The 19,614-nt window shown below is 28.7% G+C and overlaps 4 protein-coding genes across 7 annotated transcripts; all 4 read right to left on the reverse strand.

The window, feature by feature from the left end:
• Positions 1-5,635: 5,635 nt before the first annotated feature.
• LOC124497417 (glycerol-3-phosphate acyltransferase 3-like) lies at positions 5,636-10,410 on the reverse strand. Its single transcript, XM_047061068.2, has 3 exons — positions 7,430-10,410; positions 6,726-7,358; positions 5,636-6,635 (listed from the first exon to the last, which is right to left on the reverse strand). The coding sequence occupies exons 1-3, from the start codon at positions 7,791-7,793 to the stop codon at positions 5,977-5,979; spliced, it is 1,656 nt and encodes a 551-aa protein (XP_046917024.1). The 5' UTR covers positions 7,794-10,410; the 3' UTR covers positions 5,636-5,976.
• A 140-nt stretch (positions 10,411-10,550) lies between these two features.
• LOC124497418 (uncharacterized) lies at positions 10,551-13,464 on the reverse strand. 4 transcript variants are annotated; one of them, XM_075734397.1, is made up of 5 exons: positions 12,672-13,464; positions 11,980-12,585; positions 11,639-11,890; positions 11,402-11,550; positions 10,551-11,335 (listed from the first exon to the last, which is right to left on the reverse strand). In XM_075734397.1, exons 1-5 carry the CDS (start codon positions 12,837-12,839, stop codon positions 11,119-11,121), a joined length of 1,392 nt encoding a protein of 463 aa, XP_075590512.1. In that variant the 5' UTR covers positions 12,840-13,464; the 3' UTR covers positions 10,551-11,118. The 4 variants fall into 4 exon arrangements, with proteins under 4 accessions (XP_075590512.1, XP_075590513.1, XP_046917025.2 ...); XM_075734398.1 differs by having other exon boundaries at positions 11,639-11,887; positions 12,672-13,463; XM_047061069.2 differs by having other exon boundaries at positions 12,678-13,461.
• Positions 13,465-14,117: 653 nt separating this feature from the next.
• LOC124497419 (glycine receptor subunit alpha-2-like) lies at positions 14,118-16,890 on the reverse strand. Its single transcript, XM_047061070.2, has 3 exons — positions 15,798-16,890; positions 15,429-15,741; positions 14,118-15,361 (listed from the first exon to the last, which is right to left on the reverse strand). Exons 1-3 carry the CDS (start codon positions 16,045-16,047, stop codon positions 14,458-14,460), a joined length of 1,467 nt encoding a protein of 488 aa, XP_046917026.2. The 5' UTR covers positions 16,048-16,890; the 3' UTR covers positions 14,118-14,457.
• Positions 16,221-19,356, reverse strand: LOC124497724 (uncharacterized). The gene is made up of 2 exons (XM_075734400.1): positions 18,251-19,356; positions 16,221-18,192 (listed from the first exon to the last, which is right to left on the reverse strand). Exons 1-2 carry the CDS (start codon positions 18,375-18,377, stop codon positions 16,838-16,840), a joined length of 1,482 nt encoding a protein of 493 aa, XP_075590515.1. The 5' UTR covers positions 18,378-19,356; the 3' UTR covers positions 16,221-16,837.
• Positions 19,357-19,614: the final 258 nt, after the last annotated feature.

Here is a 19,614-nt window from a genome sequence, read left to right on the forward strand (position 1 = left end):
ATGACATGACATTAATAATAATAATAATAATAATAAATGGACAATTTGGATTACATATCAAAATATATCTATTGATAATGTTCAACAGGCCAATTCAAACCACACATCAGTCAGACAGACAGATAGATAGATAGTATATATTGAAATCATAAAAAATAAATGATGATCATTATTGATAATGATAATTATGGCCATTTTGTTTTTTTTTTTTGTTGATTATCATCATCATCATCATCATCAGTGTGATAATCATCATCATTATCAACAATGGTTACAATGTATCAAAATACAAAAACAAAAAAACAAAAAATTCGACATTTGGTTGAATCTATAAAAAAAATTGAAAATTTTTTTTACCTCCTCACCAAATCAACCATCATTCACACACAAATATGATGATTCTTCACAAATGACGTTATTTCCTGTTTCTTGTTAATGTTAGAGATACACATTAATTTCATTGTGTTTGAGAAAAATGTTTCACTATAGAAGAAAAACAAAATAGAAAAAAAAGACAATGGAAAACATCATAATAATAATAATGATGACTGAATCAAAAAAAAAAAAAAAAAAAAAAAATCTCGACAATCAGATCACATCATCATCATCATCATCGTTAATCTACAATGCTAGCTACTTGAATTCATTTTTTTTTTCGTTGACCAAAAAACAAGAATTATGAATGAATGTGAAACAAAACAACAAGAAAAAAAATGTCATTTCTCATCACCATTTGAAACTATCAAATACCATTACCACAAACAGACACACACACACACACACACACACACAAAAAATGACAATCGATCAATAAATGATTTTTTTTCTGGACACGATTTTTCAATCAAAAAACAAAAAACAAAATTCAAATAAATCAGAAAAAAAATGTATTTTTTTCATACAAAATGGTCATTGTTTTAGTTTTCGTACATTCTACATTTCCCACGGATATATATCATGCATGATGATGATGATGATGATGATGTATGATTTAATGCATAAAAAACATACACGAGAACATCATATTCATACGGACAACCCAACAACAACAACAACAGCAAACAATAGACCAAAAAAAAAACCAGTTTCATGCATTTTGCAGTTTCACACACACCGAAAAAAAAATTCATTCGAAATTTAAAGAAAAAAAATTACCAAATGAATGAATTTTATAAAACGAGAATTCACTGAATAAATGATAATTTTCTTTATGAAAATAATAATCATCTTGATGATAATCATAAAGAATTTTAATGGCAAGAAAAACTTATTCTCTGTTTTCAAATCTCACACACACACACACACATGATCATCATCATGATCATCAACTCGAGCCAGTTTGGGGTGTTTTTTTTGGTCAACAAAATTAATTATATTCAGCAACAACAACAGAAAAAAAATTGTCAAATAAAAAACAAACTAAATGTCTATTTTGACATCAGAATCGAAAAAAATGAAGCTGAGCAAAAAAGCTATTAACGTTATCGATCCATTTGTTTTTTTTTTTTTTTTTTTGAACGGAAGAGAATTTTTTTTTGTCTGTTCATCAATTACCGTAAAAATTTATGTTTGTTTTGTATTACATGTAATTGGATTCATGTCATCATCATCATTAACTTGATTATTTTTTCTCTCTTCATCTTTGTTTTTTTTGGTGTGTGTGGCTAACAACACAATCAAACATCGATGATGATGAGGAAACGATGGTGGTGGTGGTTGTGGTGGTAAACATGGTGAAAAAAAAATTGATCATCAATGATGATGAGAAATGAAAACAACATTCGGAAAAAAAGCAATCGAATAACCATGGAAAATCACTTGTTGATTTTTTTTCTATTTGTTTATGTTCGTTTATTTTCATCATTTTTTTTTTGGTATTTTTTTTGCATTTTCGATTCAATTTGATTTGATTCGATTTTTTTTCTTTCTGTTTCAGCTTGAAATGATCATTATAAAATAAGCGTTCTTCATCTTCTTCTTGTTCTTGATGTTGCATATATACAAAGTTTGACAACAACAACAACAACAACAAAAAAAAAAACAATAACAATAATCAACGAAAAAAAAACAAAACAAAAAAATGAATTTGATAGATTGATGTTGTATTGTTTTTTTTTATCATTATCGACGATATATTTATTTTTTTTTATCATTTCTGGTTAGTTATAATTATTGTCTATTTTTCTCTCTCTCTTTGCTGCTATACAATGATATATATATAGAAATATGGATAGATCAATCGATTGATCGATCGATCAAAGTCGTTTTTATTTGTTTGTTATTGCAAACACACACACACACAGAGAGAGAAATGAAAAACAAGAATTTTCAATTATTAATATATAGCCAACCACATCATCATCATCATCATCATTAATTGGAAAAATCAACCAGAAATATACGAAAAAAAACAAACAAAAAACAAAAGCGGCAATTTCTCGAACAGAGGATAGAAATTCAATTCAAAATTGGATGGAATTTGAACCATGGAATTTTTTTGTGTGTGTGTGTGAGCTACAAAGAGCTATATATCAGTGCAAACATTCAATGTTCGATTATTATTCAATGTTTGATGATAATAAATAATAACAATTTGGAAAAAAAACATTAATATATGAAAAAAAAATTGGATAAACATTGAAAAACATAAAAATGATCAAATGATGATGATGACGATCATCATCATCACAAAAAAACGACCGCATCATCATCATCATCATCGATTTGATTATCATGTCCATACGAGGTGATTAAAAATATATCATGGATAATCAAGAGAAAAAAAACCACAACAAAAAAAAAATTTATTATCCAAATCATGATCGATTCGATCGAGTGATGATGGTCGAATAAAAAAAAAAACATTCAAAGCTAATGATATTTTCCTTCTTTTTCTATTTTCACATCCACACACACACACACACACAAAACATGCTCAATTCAAATTCAAAAAAATGATGATGATGATGATGATGGTTTAAATCAAACATTTTCATATATTATAATTATCTGGAAATATAAATTTTTGTTGATGATATCGGATATTGTGTGTGTGTGTGTGTGTGTGTCTATGTGTGTTTTGTGTTTTTACATTTTGGATTTCATTTTGTTCTCATGGTTTTTTTTCTGAAAAATTCTTGTAGAAAAAAAATTGCTAAATATATATATAGATGATGTGTGTGCGTGTGTGTGTGTGTGTGTGGTTTGAATGTAATTAACCAACCGAACAACAACAACAACAACAAACGAGAAAAAAAAGAGAAAAATCTGTTGTTACAAATGATTTGTTGATGAAATGTTTGATTTAGTACTGTATTTGGTCGATCATATATCCTATCCTATTATAATTTGTTTGAATGTGAAAATATTATTGTTCAATATTCACGATTTGTTTTGTTATTTAGTAACATCGATAATATGATGATGATGATGATGATGACAACGGGGAAAAAATAGATATTATCCATGTGAATGTATGTGTTCCATCATCATCATCATCAACATCATATTTCGATTGGTGAAATTCAATGATGATCTCATTCACAACACAAGCACACAAATATATCATAAAAACAAATGATGATATGTGAAATGAATAATCAAAATCAACAAGAAAAAAAATTTTTTCGGTTAAAACAATAACGAAAAAAAAATTGGGATTCAACTTACCGTAGGCCAGGAAATTGCACACTATTACATAATTATTAGTCTTGAATTTTCATCACCACGGTTTTGTTGCATGTTTATTTGGTCGGGATGAATTTTTTTTTTTTTTTTTTTGAGTGCATGTAATTTGAAAACAAAAACAAAGCGGGGGTGTTGTTATTCGTATTCGATTTTTGTTGTTGTTTTTGTTGTTGTTGTTCCAATAATCTCAATTATCATTCGATTTGATATTCAAATCAAGTTTTGTAATGCCAGTTTATGATGATTTTTTTTTTTGGTGTGATTCAGTTCGGGATACATGGCATTAATCATCATAATGATGATAATAATCAAGATCAAAAAAAAATCATACTTTCATTTACATAATTTATATTCGAAATAAACATCTTCATTGGTCAATAATTATTTTGTTTCACCCCTACCAATCGTCTCTGCATGTTGTTGTTGTTGTTGTTGATTGACGAATTCTTGGAATGTTATTATTCTCATTGATCATATCAAATTTTTTTCCGTTTTCTTTTTTTTCTGTGTGGTATATAACTCTCTCTATATATATGATCATTATCGGTCTGTTGATTCACTTGATTTCTCAAATTTGATTTGATTTGCATTACATCATCATCATGGTTTGAAATCTCAATGAATGATTGAATGAATGAATGAGCAATGATCCGTTTGAATTACGTTTTTTTTTCGTTGTTGTTGTTGTTGTTGTTCATCTTTTTTTTCATGATTTTAATTGTGTAATAATTCACGAAAACGACGACGACGACGATGATGATGGTGATGAAAGAGACAATCATCACGTTATTCAGAAGGGTCATTATCAGGATAGAAAATAAAACAAAAAATTTCTAATTTTTTTTTCTGTTCCCGGTTCTCACATCAAAATTATGATGAAGATAATAATAATTCTGTATGCCTTTTTTAGATGAATGCAACAATTAAATGGCTGGCAAAAAAAAAGAAAAAAAAGAATTGAAGGTTAGCGCAACAACAACAACAACAAAAAATTGATAATTAACTTGACTTACAGGATGAATGTGAATCATTTGAAAATTGTCAAAAAATTTTTTTGTTTTGTTTTGTTTGTTCATCATCATCTCAGACGAATTTTGATTTATTCGATAAACGATGTATGGGGTTCATTCATTCGAATCATTTATCTATATATCCAAAGATTCGATTATTCGATGAGAATTATTCGATTTGGTGATCATCGTCATTGTTTTTGAAAAACACAATCCAAACACGCAAATTTCGATTCATTTTTTTTGTGTGTGTGTTGCTGTTTCTTTCTTCGATAATAATCATAATCATAATGATGATGATGATGATGATGATAATAATAATCATCATTTTTTTTTTGTTTTGTTCCATTCGAATACCCATTTTTTTTATAATCATTATCATTCGTAATCGATGATGAATTTTTTTTTTTTTTTTTTTTGAATTTGAATTGAAAAAATTTTCCCTTTTTTGTGAATTTGAGAGAGAGAGAGAGAGAGTTGATAATTGGTGATGAATTGTAGAATAGAATTATAGAAATCAATCGGCCATAGAAGTGGAAAAAAAGGGATGAAAAATGAACAATTTTTTGTTTTCATCACTGATTTTATAATAATCATCTTCAAAGTGATTAAGATTTTTTTTTTTCAATGAAGTTTTTCAAAATGATGACAATCAAAATAATAATAAGTAATGATGATGATCAATGAGAATTTACAGCAGAAATTCGGTTGATTCTATTCACCATTTTTTTTTTGTTTGTTTGTTTATGATAAATGATGATTTGGGGAATCCTTTTTTTTTTCTTCGGAAAAAAAATTCATTTCGAACAAAAATGTTCAACATTAACATAAACAATTTAAGGCTCGTGTGGCGCCATCTTTTATCCATATGTTTCTAAATTGATCGCTCATAATGCTGCCACCTGTTGATTGAAAATTCGGCCAAAAAAAAAAAATTCTTTTTTTCACTGAAATTCAATTTTATTAAATTATTATAAAATTAATTAATAATCTCGTTAATCAATTGAATTAAAATCATACATAATCCATACGAATCTATATTTATCAAATGTTTATATATATAAATTAAATTTTTCAGATTTCTATATGGAAGGAGAAAAAAAAATTCTAATTTGAATAATATTTTCAAACAATTAAAAACAAACAAAGTGATGAAAAACTTCTGAAATACAAATCGATGATTGATGATTAAATGATGATGATGATGATGATTTGTTCGATGTGTGTGTGTGTAGATCCCGTTTTTTTTTCTTGTTGTTGTTGTTGTAGTAGTATTTTATCACAATTCTTTCATTTTTAATAGCTCAGATTCTTCATCTTCATCTTGTTGTTGTTGTTGTTGTTGATCATATAGAGCATTTACTTTGGTTGTTAATTGAACATCGAAATTTGTATAGATGAAATTTTCATTTCTATCACAATTATCATTACGGCTATTTTGTTGTTGATTATTATTACCATCTTGTAGATAATTATTATCATCATTATCCAAACCGGATAATAATGTTTGACTAAATTTCCATTGTTGTTGTTTAATCCATTCTGGTTTCACTGGCTGTCGTTTTAATTGTCCATCCCATTCCATATCAACTAGGCCACCTTTTGATGCTATTTTTGATTTGACACGATTAGCAAATTCAATGGCTGATTCATCCAATTTACGTGTCATTGGTGGTAAATACCAAACATCACATACAATTGCCCATGATGTCATCATCATCATCCAATAACGTAGATAGCCATATTTACTTGAATTCCAGAATGGATCACCAAAACGTGCATCATATTTTATGGCAACCGGATAGATGGTAGCGCCGATTTCAAAACTACCTTTTTTAAACATCATAACGGCTGAATTATTTATACAGGTTCCTTCAGGAAAAATTAATATCGGCATCTTTTTCTCCTCTGTATGTTGACGTAATCTACGTGATACAGCTTATTTAGCAATTTGTTTTGGATGAATGAATGAATAAATGAATTAGCAAAAAAAAAATATGGAAAAAAACAACAACAAAAAAAACTTACCCAAACGATCATTCATTTGAAAACGATCGAACCAAATATGATCGGATGAACGTGAAATTGTACGCTGTAATATGCCAAGAAATCCACTATGTGATTGTCCAATAAGTGAATAACAATTATCACAATGTAAAATAATAACATCAATAGGTGATGTATGATTAGCCACACAAATGCCACCAGGTTGTGCTTTATTTTCTTCATCATGATAATTGATAATACTGCCAAATGAACGTGATAATATACGTGAAACATGTATCAATAGATAATATTGTATAGCTTTACGGAATCGGGTTTCCGGTAAGAAACCAAGAAATGTACAAACAAACGATAACCATCCAATACCAATGATAAATATAAATAGACGTGTTGGAAATAGTATTAGATAACGGAATAGAAAACCACAAAGCCATATGAATGCAAGACGAAATGATCGATAATGTGAAAAATTATCGGTTCTTGTCAATAGATTCCATGTTTTTAATTCTTCAGCAGCAAAACGTTTTGTAACGGCATCATCAATGATTGCCTCTATACCAAGCGATGTAAAATCCATTACTGTGGATAATTGTAAACGATTTTGTGTTTCACATAATCTTAATGTCATTGAACAATTTTTTCGAAAACTTTCCGGCACTATTCAAATGTAAATGATGACAAATGAAAAATAATGACAAATTAGATAATATATGATGATCACAACATACCTTCATCATCACTATCAACATCTGAATCAGAATCAAAAGCACTATCCGTATTATAATCAGAATCCATTGATGATGAATGTGATGAAATACGATCATTCGATTCTTGTGATTCAGTTCGTTTAAAATGGCCACCATTTTGCTGCTGCTGCTGTTGTTGTTGTTGTTGATTATGACGATTTCGTCGTTTTTGTTGTAGCTCTTGATTAATTCGTTCAACACCACGTTGTCCATATTCAAATAATTTCAATAGATTACTAACATAGATTTGATGGATAAAAAATCTATGTCCAACCGATGCTAGACCAAGATATAGGATCAATATGATCAACTGGATGGCAAATAGCGTTATAATTAATGTCAACATTTTCGAAACAAAAAAAAAAGAAAAAAAAATTTTTCAATTTGATGATTTTTAATTTCCGATTCAATTTTCAATATTATATTGCATTTGAAATATAACAATGATGATGGATGATGACGACAACAATCGTACGACGATGATGATGATGATGATGATAATTAAATGGCAACGATGCTGATGATGATGATGACTATGCTCAATTTACTATTATCATCATTACAATGATAATAATGATGATGATGAAAATAAAATCGGATATAAATAACGAGGGATTTTTCTTTCGTTTCAAAAGAAAAAAAAATTTATATTTGTAGTGTTGTTCGTGTTTTTCAATATAAAATTTCAATGTTGACTAAATTGATTGATTGAACGAACGATCGATTGATTTATTGATTGTAATGATGGAAATATCGATAAAATATGCCTTACATCATCATCATCATGATGATTATTAAAACAGCAGCAGACAACACGTTGTGAAAATATTAATATTGTCGACTGTCGTTTTTTTTTCTCTCACTCGTATGATTAGAGATGACGATGGCGAAAAAAAACACACTTTGATTTTTGTTTTTTTTTTGTTGTCGATAAATTCAATGAACCAGCCACACCACCACAATCATCAAACACGAGAAAACATTTGATCAATTGATTTTTTTTGTTCAAGCTCTATTGTTCAATGATCATGATCATCATCATCGTCATCATCATATTCATAGCCAATTTTTATCATTCATAATATGAACAAAATCGTTCATGTTATGGCCACAAGATTAAAAATCTTTAAAATTTTGATTAAATGACAACCAAAAAAAAAAAAAAATTTTTTCATAAAGTTAGAGCAGTAGATGAAAGAAAATTCATAAAATGTCCAAAAAAAAAAAAAAAAAAAAATGGTTTCAATTTCACATTTACATTCGAATCTATTTCCACACAATGTGTGTGTGTGTGTGTGTGTGTGTGTGGCTGTGTTTAGAACAAATTATCACCGGATATACAATTTGTAAACGACGAATATGAAAGAAAAAAAATGTTGAGCACAATTTTTCACTGGAAATGATAAGAAAAAAATTTTTTTTTGTTTTTTATACAACGAAACATGCAAAATTGTTATTGTTGTTGATGAATGTGAAAATTTTAATTTGTCTCTACATTTGTTTAATGAACCGCATGTTTAGTAAAGTTTATTCGATGTGTTGATAAAATAAAATGACAAAGACACAGAAAACTTAATAGTTTATTTTCACAGCCATCACCAGCACCACTGTGTAGTTTTATTGATTGATTGATTGATTGATGATGAAAAAAAAATTTTTCAATTTTTTTTTTAAAAATTCAAAAATCAATATTTGCAATGTTTACACACACACACACACACACACACAGACACAGCAGCAGCAGAACATAAAATCGAATGATTTTTGTTGTTGTTGCTGTTTTTTTTTTTTTTTTTTTTTTGGTGATTGATAATATTGAGGAAAAAATGGACAATATTTATGTGTGTGTGTTTGTTTGTTTGCGTTGTTGATGTGAAATGATGAAGAATGATCAATGTGATATATAAGAAAAAGGATGATAACTGAATGATGTGGTTCGATGTTTCTTTATATATAAATCGATTATCATCATATCATATTACAATAATCATCAATCAAATCAAATCGATCGATCGATAATCATTATCATTAAATACAGTGTATATATAGAAAAAAAGAAAACAGAAGATGTTCGAAATCAAAAAACAAAAAAAAAATTCTGTGCCCATTCATAGATAATGGAAAAAAAGATTACGTTCGAATTTTTTTTTCTTCTTTTTGGTTACGTTGATCAGTGATTTGATTTGTTTTTTTTTCACCTACTTTTTTTTGGCATGACAACAAAATGACAAAAATTTGGTTGACAACAACAATGACAACATTGGTTGATGATCATTATCATCATCATTCGAAGAAGGAAAAAGGAAAGAAAAAAATGACAACAAACCATAAAACAGTAAACAAACAAACAAAAAAATTCTAATGCCACGACAACATCGAACAAGTTTGTGTTAAAGGATCATTGTCTGTCAACGTGTTGTTGATGATGATGGTGGTTATTGTCCGTTGTTGTAACATTGGTGAGAAAAAAAAGAGAGAAAAATGAACAACGTGCAAATCGAACACGAGCTAGAGAGAGAGAGAAAGAGAAAAGGAAATTAAATTGTGAATAACGTTCTTCGATATAAACAACAACAACAACAACAACAACAACAACGACAACAACAACAACAACAACAAAGACAACAACAACAACAACAACGACAACGACGACAACAACAACAACAACGACAACAACAACAACAACACTCAATGACAAAAAAGTGTTAGTTAAACGAACTTAAACGTTCTTGGAACACATCATACATCATAATGCATTGAACATTGATTGTTGACTCTTTCTTTTCCGATTTTTGTTTTTTCGACAATTTATAGAAAAAAAAACAAGTTTTTTGAATCAAAATAAAAGGGGAACACAAATTTATTTATTTGGATCAATGAAAATGATGATGATGATGATTCATACACGCACACACACACACAAAGAGAGACAAAACAAAACGGTTTCACATATAGTCTGTAGTATGTTTGTTTTTAGATCCTTGATTTCCGTTTTTTTTTCATTTTCATTTCAATTTTTATGGGGAAAAAAAGACGATACAAAAAAAAAAAGATTTGAGACGAAAGTAAAAGTTACAGGTAGTAGTAGTAGTAGTAGTAGTAGTTGTTATGTGATGTTTTTTTTATTTCAAATTTTTTTTTCATCATCATTTCATGATTTACAATAATTATCATCATCATCGTTTGATGTCATTGATGAATGTTAGGATAGCTATAGTATGAGTATATTCGAAAATCGGAAACCAGTTATTTTAGGATGTTTTATTTGTGTGTATTTTTATTTTCACTTGGCCATCATCATCATGGATTTGCTTATCTTGATGATCATTTTGATTATTGAATATTGATTCTGGCTTAAAGCTTGAAGGTTGGTTGATTGAATGGGTGGTGGTTTTTTTCTTTCTTCTGTTGTCTCTCAAAGAGAGGCCAGTAGTACCCAAATCTTTTTTTTTTTTTTTTGGACAATTGAATAGGAAGGGATGATTTTTTTTTTAGTAACTAGACCTTGATGAACAACAAATGGCAATCCTTTACAATGATAATGATGATGATGATGATGGTGATGCAAGATGAAGATGCAAGTAAATTCCATACAATTAACCGAATGACCAAGAAAAAAAAATTTTCACAGATTCAAGATAATTTCTTTTTTTTTTTGTTCACCACCATCATCATCTTCGTCGTCGTCGTCGTCGATTTAGATCGATTTTCATTGGATTCCAACCACAGCTAGATATTTGTCTTCCTTTCATTGCATTATATTTAGCACGAATTAATTTATCAACATTCCAATTATGATTTTGATCTTTTTCATTTAAAAATTCATTCAGATTCATTTGTTTTGAGCCATGATTATTATCAGGTATCCGTAAATCAATTCCATTTGATCTAAATATTAGATTCAACAATTCAAGATTCATTTTTTTTTCTTTTGTAATGATTAGAAAATTATACCTGGTCAATGTAACATTCAAATCATTTAGATCTAATAATGACATGATTGTTGCCAATGAATGTGTCGATAAACATGCATCCAATCCATCGATTCGTGGATAATGATGTAGCCAAACAAGACAATTTTCATTTTTATCATCGAAACCAGCCTGTAAATAAATAAATAAACGACAACAATCAATAATTTTTCCCTTCACTATATCTACATAAATTTATTATATATAAAAATAAACTTACTTTGACAGTTCGATTTGATGTATTTATATAATTACATTCAACAATAATTTTATCCATTGCCGTCGTTTTGATTATTGGCGATTCAATCAACATTTCAAATGTTCGTTGTTCACCACCATTATTATTTAAAGAGAAAATTTGTTGTCGTCGTCGTCGTTTTTGATGATCAATTATTTCAACAATCATTTCATCAATATAATGATGATTTGTACCGGCAATCACTGAAACGATTCGAATTTCATTATCAATCTGCTTTATGTGTAAATAGAAAACAAAACAAATCAATCAATAAATCAATCAACCAATCAATCGATAGTTAGAAATTGAATAAATAAACATACATTTTGTATGCAAACATTTGTATTGCATACACCTTTCATTGACCAATGATTTAATTTAGGTGGAATAAAAAAGAAAGAATCCGGTACAATGCCAATGGCAATAATACCAGCTTCAATGGTGATTTCTGTCTCATCCAATAGATAAAGATCAAAACCAGAATGATCGATAATTTGATCGTAAAAATCATTTAAATATTCAATCATTAATAATAATGTTTGTTTGCCCGAATCCATTGATCGATAATGATTGAATGCAAGCCCTACATTGGCTGGATATTGTATCAATGTTTGATTATGTTCTAAATTTGGCCATTTTGCTGTCGATAGCCGTTGTATGCAAACATATTTTGTTTCATTTTTATCCATAAAAATTAATTCTTCATTAATCATTCGATCATCATCAACATCATTATCGATGATTTCATCACAAAGAATCAATTCCATACGAAGAATTTTATCACCATTTTCAATATATGTTCGAATCTCATTAATATAACGAATTTGTTGATCATTATCATCGAATGGTATGCTGACAATTTGTCTGATTAAACAATTTGTTGTATTGTTGTTGTCATCTGTCGTCGTTGTTGTTGTGATTAATTCTTGCTGGAAAAAATAAAAATAAAAATTTCATCAGATTAATTTAACCAAAAAAAAAAAAAAAAAATTCCGAAAAACATCCACCCGCTCACAAATACCGTTTCATCGAAATAGACGCTCCAAATTTCCAATGTATCGATTGATTGTAATGACCAGATAATTGTTAATAATAATGGAATAATGATGGTAAATGTTCGTTTCATCATCATCATTGTTGTTCTTGTTGGTTGGTTGGTTGGTTTGTTATTAATCACAATCATGTAAAATAATCACCAAAAAAAACGAACGAATTGCCAATTATTTTAAATTGGCCACAACAACAACAACAACAAAACTTATGAATGTTGAATCTCGATTGTTTGATTGGAATTATAATTCACAACACATGTGTCAAGAACATGGATTTTTTTTGGATCTCAAACAACAACAACAACAATCACAAAATCAATCACAGTGAAACAAAAAAAAAAATTCGAGATCGTTATTGGGCCAAACATCACATGAAAAAAAAACCATGCCATATATCAACCACACACACACACATTACAATGTGATCAATAGCCGGTCTCAAACTTGATAAATAGTGTTGTTGATCAACACACACACACATAGACGTCGATAACGATAAATTTCAAAAACAAAAATCTCTCTTTTTCACGCCAAAAAATAAATAAATTCCAATTTCTCTCTCATACATGGAAAAGCTTGTTGCGCTAGTTTTTTTTTCCATTGAAGAAATGAAATTACATCTTGATTACATTTTTTTTTGCTGGGTGTTATCTTTGACCGGTGATGATGATGATGATGATGATGATGATGATTACCGTACCTGTATCGGGCATTTATTTATTCGAGAAACATCCAAGTGTGTGTGTGTGTGTGTGTCGAATTCAATTATTGTCTCATTTTTCGTTACAAGAACTAAAAATTGCGTTTTTGTTGTTGTTGTTGTTGTTGTTGTTTCTACACATTTTATTTTTTTCCAAATAGAAAAATTATTTGGATTTTAAAATTCATCAAGTTTATCTATCCATCCATCCATCCATCTAATTTATCTCGTTCTTGTTTTTTTTTTATCTCTATCCATCTCTTTTTTTTCTGTATTCACACAGGCACACATTTTTTTCCATTTTACTGGCCACATTTATTTTCGTTGTTGGATGGCCAAAAGACAGATAACAAAAAAAAAAAAGAAACTCACAGACACACACACACACAGTTCATCATCATATGTAATAATAATCATTCAAAGATTCGAAATGAATGTATAAAAATTGTATATATGAATGATTCGACAGCAACAACAAAAACAACAACAACAACAACAATCATAGATTGATGATGAGATTCATAAAAAAAACAAAACAAAACAAAAAAGAAATGTCCAAAAATAATTCGATTATGGTATATGATGATAATCATCAATGATGGTGGTCAATGGAAAAAAACAGTGTGTTGAAAACCATTGCGGTGATTATTGAACATTTTAAATCAATGTCCATTTTGAATCGTAATTTTTTTTTTTTCAGCAAAAAAAAAACTTTGAAATTTTATTTATTTATTTTTTTTCTTTGAGAAACAAAAATCAAAATTTGACCATGAAAATATTAGATTATAATCAATTTGTTGTTATTATCAGTCAATCGATGATAATCATCATTATCATTGGTGATGATGAAAGTCGGAAAAAAATTTATAATTAACTAAAGTTAAAAAAAAAAAATTCAAATCCAAAATATATTCATTTCTATTGAGGATAATGATGATGATGCAAACAGTAAAACAGAAAAAGAAATGAGATCATTGAAATTGGATTGATTAATTAGTCGTTTTTTTTGTTTGGATTTCATTTCATTTCCATTCAATTATTCACATAGCCTATTCAATTTGATCAGAATAAATGGCCAATATTGTCCAATAGAAAATATTGAATAATAAAAATGTAATTGGAAATATAAAACGTGAACGATGATCAATTTTTAATGCAATTTTTTTAGCATTAAAATTATCATCATCATTATTATTGAATGGTGGTAATATTTTTTGCCATATATCATGCCAATAATAAACAAATTTAGCCATACTTTTATTATTACTAGTATTAGTATTGTTGCTTGATGATGAATCTGGACGATTACCATTGATGTCCAATTGTGTGGATGATAAATCCTGTTGTTGTTGTTGTTGTCGATTTGGCATAGTAGTAGTATTGGATCTTGATTTTTTATCCTGTATACGTTCTGGTTTTGTATAGAAATAATTTACTGTTGCATATTCAATAATGGCAGCAAATATAAACATTGTACACATTATAATCCATATATCTAATGAGCTAACAAATTTTGTACGTGGTATTTGATCAAGTACTGCTTTTGTACTAGTTACATGTGTCAACATTGTTGTCAATACTAATGCAACACGTGCCGGTGCAGCCGGTATATGAATCCAAAATGATGACCATGAACTAATGACAAACAATGTGGATGGTAAATAAACATTGAATATATGATGTGTCATATGACGTCTTAATTCAAATGTAGCTGCCAATCGAACATATGGGCCACCATTTCGATATGTCATACGTACGGTTTGTGTGGTTAAATTTTTCAATCCAAAATTTGCCCAATTAAAATTATCCGGTATTTCTATCGGTTGTTCATCTAACCATTTCATTTGAAAATTTCTAGCCGTCATTGAATTGGATTCAATTTCAATCCAACATTGTTGTTTATCCATTGGATAAAATTTAATATTAAATTTACAACTTGCTGTTAATTGAGTTCTAATGTTGAAGAATGAAATAAAATAAAATAAAATAAAAAATGAAACAGAAATCAATGACTAATTACCTTTTGATTAGAAAAACACGGCCATCACCACTTATGGTGCCGGAAATTTGACCAGACAATTTATCAGTTAAAATATCCGCTGTAAATGGTACGGCATTGGCAAAATGTATGGTTGGTCGCCATATCCTTGTAATATCTGTCCAATCTACATCCAGATATGATAATCGTGTTGAATTGGCCATTTGATCAGGCAATGATAGACGATAATCATTCCACCATGTATAAACATGAACCAATACAGTAAATTGGGATTTTTTCTCATCCACCGGACCAAAATGTAATAATTTCAAACCAATTTCCACCTGATTTAAATCTGTGCGGACAGAAAAATTAATCAATCCCATATGATGATGATGATGATGAACATACCTTTTGGATCCAATCTGGAATCATAGACTTTTGGATCAGTTTTTTGATAAAATAATCGTCGGTCATAAACATCAATAATTTGACCATAAACATTGTTCATGATGATGACGATCATGATGAAAACGAACGATGATGTTGAGTTTTTATTCAACATGTTCAATGCTTGTGATGATTTCGTATATATATTATGACCAATAATAAAAATAAGGTTTGAATGAATCGATAAATGATTGATACACACAACTGTCATTGATTGGAAATCTGATCAAACAACAACAACAAAAAATTTTTTTTCTGTCCAAATAAATCAGACCATTCTCTATTTATGTATCGAATGCTCGTGTTGATGATGACGTTTTTTTTGGACGATTACAAATATTGAATTAATTATGATGATGACGATGATCAACATTGGCGCCAACATTTTTCTGTTTTTTTTCCACAAATTCAAAAGATCAAAAGAATCGATCAATAAAAACAGAAAAGCCGACAGGAAAAACGATAATAATAATAATAATAACTGTTAACACTTGAGATTTCGGTGCTGATGATGATGATAATGGTATTTGATTATATATATATTGATTGAATTGAAAACGAAAAAAAAAATCAATTTTCAATCAATTAATCAATCACCAGTGTCTATATGTCTGTGCGATATATATAAATGATTTAATAGATGAAATTGTTGAACCAAATGTAACTTTGTTTTCATTTCAATTTTTGATTATTATTATTATTAATGATGATCAAAGAATTTTCTTTAAGAAATCATTGACATTGAAATCATTGATTGATTGATTAATTTGTGATAAATCTAATTTGATTGATTGATTAAATGGGAAAAAAAATTGAGACAAATTCTTGAGCCAACAACAACAAAAAAAAAAAGAAATAGAATGGAGATCAAAAATAAATGAATGGCTTCGAACATTGATTGATGGGTGGCTTTACCATATTGTTATTCGAAATTTGTGTTTTGTTTATGAGCAACATAATTGTTCAAAATGTTTTTGTTTTGTTTTGTTTTTTTTTTGGGGTCAAATTTGTTTTTGTTCTGTATTATTATTATTATTATTATTGTAATCATCATAATCATCTTGATGATCACTTGTTGTTGTAGCCATCGTTGATGATGTTGATGATAATTTTCTTATGGTCGCTGTTATTGGTGATTGGTTCATATTGATCGATTCATTGGAATTTGTATGTAAAAATGCATCAATTATATTGTTCAATAAGCCTAAACGTTTAGCTTCTTCAAATAAATCTTGCATATTTTGTAATTTTTGTTCATCGGTCATCATTATTGGCTGTGTTATCATTGTCGAACATGATGGTGATGATGATGATGATGATGAATTTGTTTGATCTATTTGTTCTATTGATTTATCATCAATCAACAATGGTTCATTTGAATCCATTGCAGTGGATGTTGATTGATAATGAAAACAAAATTCACATTCTGTTTCATCCCATTCAAGTTGTTGAATATTTGTTTCTGTTGATCCAAAACTTTGACGACTTGAACGTCGTTGTTCTAATTCCATTTCACCATCATCATAATATTCATATGTTGATTGTTGTTGTTGTTGTTGTTGATAATGATCATTTGTTGTTGTTGTTGGTGTTTGCATCATTTGTGGACGACTAGAATATTGTTCACCTTTGTTGTTGTTGTTGTTGTTGTTGTTATTAATGGAACGATGTTTTCGTTTTCGATATATCGATTTTGAATTTCGATTATTCATATCCATCGTACTGTGTATCATATTCGTATTTCTTACTGAAATTGGTCCACCATCAGAGAATGATGATGATTCATCATCCCAACCAATATCGGCCAATGTAAAAAAATCTGGATTAAAATTTGCATATTTTGATCCGGTTACATGATAAAGTTCATCATCAATTTCAACAATAGATTTTTTAATATCATCAATTTGATGTAAAACTTGATCGATTTTGTCCACAGTTTTTGAATGAAAAAATCTATTTCGATTATCATTCACATTTGATGGTGAATTAAGATTGGTGAATAGATCATCATCATAATATTTATTATATGTAAACATATCATAAAGCTGATCATCATATTCTTCATAATCTGAACCACTTTGCATCGTATTGAATGCTGAATCATTTGATTGTAATGGTAATGATGATGATAATGATGATGATGATGATGTTTGATAATCATATTTACGAAATATTTTTTTCATATCCAAAGCTTGTTGCCTTTGTCGTCGTTGTTGTGATTCAGGATCATTACGAAAATTGAAAAATCGAATTAATTTTCGGCTAAATTGATTGATCCAACCACTATTGGCACCTAAATGATAACCAATCAATGCACTTATGCCAATTATTACTCCTAATGATGAAGCTCGATTAACTAATTGATTATGGAAAAAGAAATTTAGATCAACTTCAAATGATGAATGGGTACAAACCTAAATGATCATAACGTATAATTAACCGTAATCCACATGATGGACATTGTGTTGTCAATGATCGTGAACGTTCGAATGCATATTCCAATGTTGTCAAACAGATGTGTCCAGCTTTTTCAATCGACATTATTTTTCATTTCATAAATATTGTTGATCACACCACACAGTCATTTATTTGTCCACATTGAAATTGATGTGAGAATTATTTTTTTGAAAATTATGTATTTTGTAGACGTGAGTTTTGTTATTGTTTGTTGTCATCATCATCATCATCATCATCATCGTTGAAAACTAGAAATTTGAATCCAAATCACTCGTAATCATCATATCACATAAATGAGCCATATATTATCACATTAAAATGTTTTCGGCTGTTTTTTTGTTGTTTTTTTTTATTCCTTTTGATGATTACGATGATGATGATGATAAATTTCGAATGATTGTTGATATGATTAATAATATGCTTAGAATTGATGTTTGTATATGTTGTTTCTTGAATTGAAAAAAAAATGTTAAATATCACGTATATTATCATACACACATATTAAAAGTTGTGAACAACAACAACAACAGCAAAGGATTCATGAAATTCGAATCTCACACACACACACACACACACAGAATTTATCATTCAATTAGATTTACTCATCCGAACAAATAGTAGATGTGTGAGAGTGAGTGTCGTCGATTCTTTATTATTCATTTTGTTCTTAAATGTTTGAGATGACTTTGAACATATTCATCATCATCATCATTAGCTTTATTATTCTTCTGTTGTTTTTCTCATTCGATGGTTGTAGCGGTAATTTTTATTTTTATTTTTTTTGGCTATAATTCTCAATGGCTGGCTGTTGTGGTAGGGGGTGGTGGTGGTGGTGGTGGTGGTCGATGATAGTTGTTGATGATGATGATGATGATGATGATATCAACACATGAAGTTCAACAACAAAGTTTAAATGTCAATCAGAATCTTGATTTTTCTTTTCTTTATTCATATAGTCATTGATATTGAAAATCAAAAATACAACAACAACAACAACAACGATAGAAAGAATTTTTTTGAATGACATTTGTTATCGTAATCTTAAGCAAGTCAATGTTGAACGAAATAAACAACACATGTCAAACTTATATCAAACAATCAACCGCTGTTTGAGTGGAATTTTTTTTTCCACAGAATGATGATTGATAAGAGAAACATTGATAACCTACTACACATTATTATTATTATCTATCTCTAATAGAAACAAAAATGCATTTCTTTTGGATTACCATCTGATTTAGATCCGGTAGTTTTTGTTTGCCATCATCATAAAGAATATCCGAATCGACCTTCGAATCACGACGATGATGATGATGATGAT

Source organism: Dermatophagoides farinae, chromosome 9 (assembly GCF_024713945.1).
Source record: "Dermatophagoides farinae isolate YC_2012a chromosome 9, ASM2471394v1, whole genome shotgun sequence".
Lineage (NCBI taxonomy): Eukaryota > Metazoa > Arthropoda > Arachnida > Sarcoptiformes > Pyroglyphidae > Dermatophagoides > Dermatophagoides farinae.

Bases quoted from the DNA above. Each gene is read 5' to 3' on its own strand.
- LOC124497417 (XM_047061068.2), bottom strand. From the start codon at position 7,793: ATGTTGACATTAATTATAACGCTATTTGCCATCCAGTTGATCATATTG. The intron at 7,359-7,429 runs GTATGTTGTGAT...ACATTTGAATAG, and splicing joins TGTTGATAGTGATGATGAAG to TGCCGGAAAGTTTTCGAAAA. The intron at 6,636-6,725 runs GTAAGTTTTTTT...TTGCTAAATAAG, and splicing joins TCAAATGAATGATCGTTTGG to CTGTATCACGTAGATTACGT.
- LOC124497418 (XM_075734397.1), bottom strand. From the start codon at position 12,839: ATGATTGTGATTAATAACAAACCAACCAACCAACCAACAAGAACAACA. The intron at 11,551-11,638 runs GTAAGTTTATTT...ATTTATTTACAG, and splicing joins CATCAAATCGAACTGTCAAA to GCTGGTTTCGATGATAAAAA. The intron at 11,336-11,401 runs GTATAATTTTCT...TCTAATATTTAG, and splicing joins TTGAATGTTACATTGACCAG to ATCAAATGGAATTGATTTAC.
- LOC124497419 (XM_047061070.2), bottom strand. From the start codon at position 16,047: ATGACAGTTGTGTGTATCAATCATTTATCGATTCATTCAAACCTTATT. The intron at 15,742-15,797 runs GTATGTTCATCA...CTGTCCGCACAG, and splicing joins TTCCAGATTGGATCCAAAAG to ATTTAAATCAGGTGGAAATT. The intron at 15,362-15,428 runs GTAATTAGTCAT...CTTCAACATTAG, and splicing joins CGTGTTTTTCTAATCAAAAG to AACTCAATTAACAGCAAGTT.
- LOC124497724 (XM_075734400.1), bottom strand. From the start codon at position 18,377: ATGTCGATTGAAAAAGCTGGACACATCTGTTTGACAACATTGGAATAT. The intron at 18,193-18,250 runs GTTTGTACCCAT...ATAATCAATTAG, and splicing joins TATACGTTATGATCATTTAG to TTAATCGAGCTTCATCATTA.